This window comes from Wasmannia auropunctata, unplaced genomic scaffold, assembly GCF_000956235.1.
Source record: "Wasmannia auropunctata unplaced genomic scaffold, wasmannia.A_1.0 LD334253.1, whole genome shotgun sequence".
NCBI lineage: Eukaryota > Metazoa > Arthropoda > Insecta > Hymenoptera > Formicidae > Wasmannia > Wasmannia auropunctata.
The window spans coordinates 225,592-229,923 of NW_012028637.1; the positions used below are offsets into that span (position 1 = coordinate 225,592).

At 34.7% G+C, this 4,332-nt stretch overlaps 1 protein-coding gene across 1 annotated transcript; it reads right to left on the reverse strand.

Moving 5' to 3' along the window:
• Positions 1–2,543: 2,543 nt before the first annotated feature.
• On the reverse strand, positions 2,544–4,162 carry LOC105458894 (syntaxin-8). Its single transcript, XM_011704499.1, has 5 exons — positions 3,788–4,162; positions 3,421–3,615; positions 3,066–3,322; positions 2,901–2,993; positions 2,544–2,819 (listed from the first exon to the last, which is right to left on the reverse strand). The coding sequence occupies exons 1-5, from the start codon at positions 3,820–3,822 to the stop codon at positions 2,659–2,661; spliced, it is 741 nt and encodes a 246-aa protein (XP_011702801.1). The 5' UTR covers positions 3,823–4,162; the 3' UTR covers positions 2,544–2,658.
• Positions 4,163–4,332: the final 170 nt, after the last annotated feature.

Sequence of the window (4,332 nt, forward strand, 5' to 3'; positions counted from 1 at the left end):
CAATGCGGAGCCGAAACGTTTGGGTGACAATGATTATTGTTTAAATATATGTAATTTTAGCACTAATTGCGTGCAAGGCTCACTTGCCCTTCTTTGGATACTTCTTAATTTGTAATTATATGAATCAGTAACAATTGACAATTAAATTCATAATGCTTTTATTTATGAAAATATTATTGAATCTTCTCTTTAATTATATTTTCTGAAAATGAGATAGGCATGCCCATATCCAGATATTAGTTGAGAAAAAGAGAAACAGAAAGATTGTGTGAATATTAACAAGCCGGAATTGCAGGAATGATGGAACACCCCGCATATATTACGCTCTAAAACTATGAGTATACATGTAGTCTGTGTATATAAAAACATCCATAAATGAGAGTAGCGAGAGTTCACGCTAAAAATCGTACGTTCGGTATTGTTGTAATATGTACCTACGCATTCGCACGTAGTCGATATTAGCGATCGTTAGCGAACTGAATGTAAAAAAAGAGATTCGAAGAGAAGAGGAGGGACAAGCTCAAGCAAGCGGCGCAACAAGGGGAGAGACACATACCTTCGGTATACACAATTGTCAATTAGATTCAGACTGACTGCAGGGACTTGAACACGCATAAACAGTTCGATGTTCTTCGATGTTTAGCTAGATAAAGTTGTCGTCGTCGTCGTCGTCGTCGTCGTCGTCCTCGTTAATGAGCACGTTATTGAGAACACGAGTCGACGCATTTAACTCGGGCCAGTGGCGATAAATGTGAAGCGATTAACGGCTAACGGGACCCATTTGACATAATGAAAAAAAAATATTCTAATATATATACAGATATATATATATATATATATATATATATATTATCAGTCAGAGAGAGAGAAAGGGGGTAGGATGTCAGAGTTTGTTTGAGGTAAGGTTGTTGGTCTTATAAAAAACATGGGAGTCAGCGCACAAGCCACTTCGGTCTCGCTACGGAACCACACAATTAACACTGTGTACGCTACGTTATTGATGTGCAATCTATTCTACAATTATGCAGCTATCTGTAAACGGAAGAAATGTCCGTGTACCTCGCCGCGAAATTCTGAATGTTTTCGACCGATGTTTTTGGGGAAAAATTTTTGATTGCGTTTGCTTTGCGCTGTCGTGTAAGCAGCTATCTCGCGAAAAGTTAATTAAAGTTAACTGAGATCTAACTGATCCGCTATCTCTTTCGCTTTCTCTCTCTCTCGCTCTCTCTTTTTCTCTGTCTTCAGGAAGAGGCAGTGCATCGGTTTGAACATCAGTTAACTTTGACTAATGTTTAGGGACACGATCCCCCCCCTCCCCCGTTGCATAAATGTTTGATCGGCTGTTAATGTAGACAGGTATCCGTAGAGTTGTTCTTATGATCAAGAAGCTGTTTGGTTCAGTACGAAAATCTGGATAATTGATGTGACGTTCGTAGCGATTTCTGTGTTGAAGAAAAAAAAAAAATATATCAATTCTAGTGAACAACTAGCTAGCACAGCGAAATTCTGTTGTAACCAGAGATATAGGCAGAGCAGAAGTTTTATTGAACTCAATGGCAAGATGATGTTCCAATATGCGAGCATTTCGATGTAAGAAAATTTGCAGTACAACAATATCAGCTCAGAGATTCGACGCGGGACGTTGTAACGAGATCTCACTGTATGTTATGAAAGAGCGATGTGCTCTCGGCGATTAGCAGCTACTAAAAGTATATCCAGTTTGCAAAACAAAGGGTATCGGACGGTGTTGTAAATTCATGCGATATATCCGCTGGAATGGAAACTATTGCGCCAATTGTACATATGTATTTGAATCTGATAGCATGTCTCCTATAGACAACAATAGTAATCCAAATAATTTGCGTCGGATTGTAAAAAGAAAAAGTCCAGACATTCCTTTCATCTGTCAATTGTTCCAGCAGAATGTGTAAAAAAGACGGGAAAAAAAACGCGTTCAAGACACTATCCATTACAAATGCTGGCGAAACTGAGAAAGCGGATGTATCTGGCACAAGGCAGTCTAGACTTCTTTGGTATGTTTCATTTAAATGAATTAAGCGCAGAAACAATAGCGATCTTTTTTCTTTGTATTTCTATGGCGCCGAGAAAGTTCGCATAGAACCAGATTCAGGATAGATATTTATGATATGAAAAGAGACAAAAAAAAAGAAAAATGAAAAATACGCAACATGTCTGATTATGTCAACCCTTTTATTTCCCACTTCCAACAGCCGAAAGTCTTCCTTACTCATCTTTAAGACTAGATATTTGCTCTTATAGACAATTAATATTATTCTTAATAATCTTAATGCTAATTCAATATTTTAAATCAATAAAATTTTATATAATAAAAATAATAGTACCTTATACATATATATAAAAATAGACATTTGAATGATATACATATAGAAAAAATGTTCAATATTAATAAATAGTAAATATTAATATTTTATATATATATATATACACATCATTTCATTATTAATTATATAATATTAATTTCATAAATTATATTAAATCTTAGGTAAACAGATAAAAAATTATTTATAATTCATATTACATTCTTTAGTTTATTTAAAAATATCTTAGCACAATAGTCTTATGCAGTTTAGTTAAAGACCATTCATAATGGGATTAAAATAATACTTTCAATATCCACTATACGACAGCAACAATAACAATAGCAATAAAAAGTATAAGTATCACTATCCAATAACCACATGTGCGATCTTTGGAATGAATATTACGAACCTGTTGAGTCTTGTTGATCAAAGATTCATCAGTCCTATCCATGTGATCAGCGAGATCATCAATTATTTCTATATGACAATATGGTGAAATTAAGAAAAAATTATTTTCACATTTAACTATTCCAATATAAAAGTTTTTATACTGCTCACCGTTTTGGTGATCAACCTCATTGCTAATTGTTTGTCCAATTTCTTTTTGGCGAGCTATCACCTTACACAACTCCTCTAAGCCTTTGTCTTGTTCTACAAGATATTAGAACAATGCAAACTACGTGCAGTGTATTTAATAATATTTTCTCTATAAACTATTATTACCTATCAATACTCGATCTTGATGACTCATAAGATCATTAACAGATACTTGTACATCTAACGGTTTGTCATCATCGTCGTCAGCAGCCCAAGAAGTTGTGCCACCGTCGGCGAAAGCCGACGATGTACCTGCCCTTAATAAGCTAGTGCGCGACGATACATAATCATTTGTTCGTGGCTCGTACAATTTTTGTAACTGAATGTCTTTGCTTTGCAACTGTTCCACTTGCCTCGTCCTACGCTCGGCTTCCTCAAACGTTCTGTCATACAGATTATACATTAAGAAACTTATCATTTTCAGAATTTCAAAGTTATGCTGAACTTATGCTAAAATATTAATACACAAATAAAAGAGTACATTGTTTTTAATTTAGACGCTTCTTCCACTTTGCATTTCAATTGCTGGACCTCCCGCGTGTACTGCTTCATACGCAATCTTATATTAGCTGACAAACTGGCGTGAACTTTTGACGTCTTCGGTTCTCCGTCACGCATAGTGAGCTGTTCCATGATCTCACGGAACAGCTTCTCGCATGCGTCATATTCCGTGAGCCTAATCACACACAGTCGAATTTTAATCAGATTTTTATGTACAATTAGATTGAAGTAATGAATAGTAATTAATTCAAGTAAAAAGATAATGTCATTGCTTGAAATAGCCTATATCTAATAGATTTTACTGGATAGGTGAAAAAAATTTTATAAAATACATTTTATAAATTTACCAAGGATCGATTCCTTCGATGTTGATGAGTGCCATTTTTCGTGTTCGCTGACGTTAAAATTATATTATTCCGAAAAATACAATGACAGCACAAATGTGTACTTTAACATTGTTCGTTACGGAGAGCATTAGTTTGTAAATAATTGAGAAACGTACAACCGCATCATTTTCAGATAATCATAATTAGTTGAAGTAGCGATGACAACTTTTACCTTATGTGACAATAACACAACACAGTTTTACAAAACAAAAAAATGAGGCGACTTGTGATTGCTTTGACATGCAGATAACCTCTAAATCATGACTACACCATAGAATATGGAATACACTATGGAATACACTAATACAGTATATACAGTCACCACAGTATAACCACAGTATAGAGAGCCTCTAATCAGAGTGGCGCCATACAGCTGCCACTTTTGATTGGTCCGCCATTTTCTTGCCATTCCCGCAGTTTTTCAAACGAATTATTTCCTAAATTTTATATTTATATTTAAAAATGCTTCGAAAAATTGCAACGAATGAAAAAATAATAACAAATAA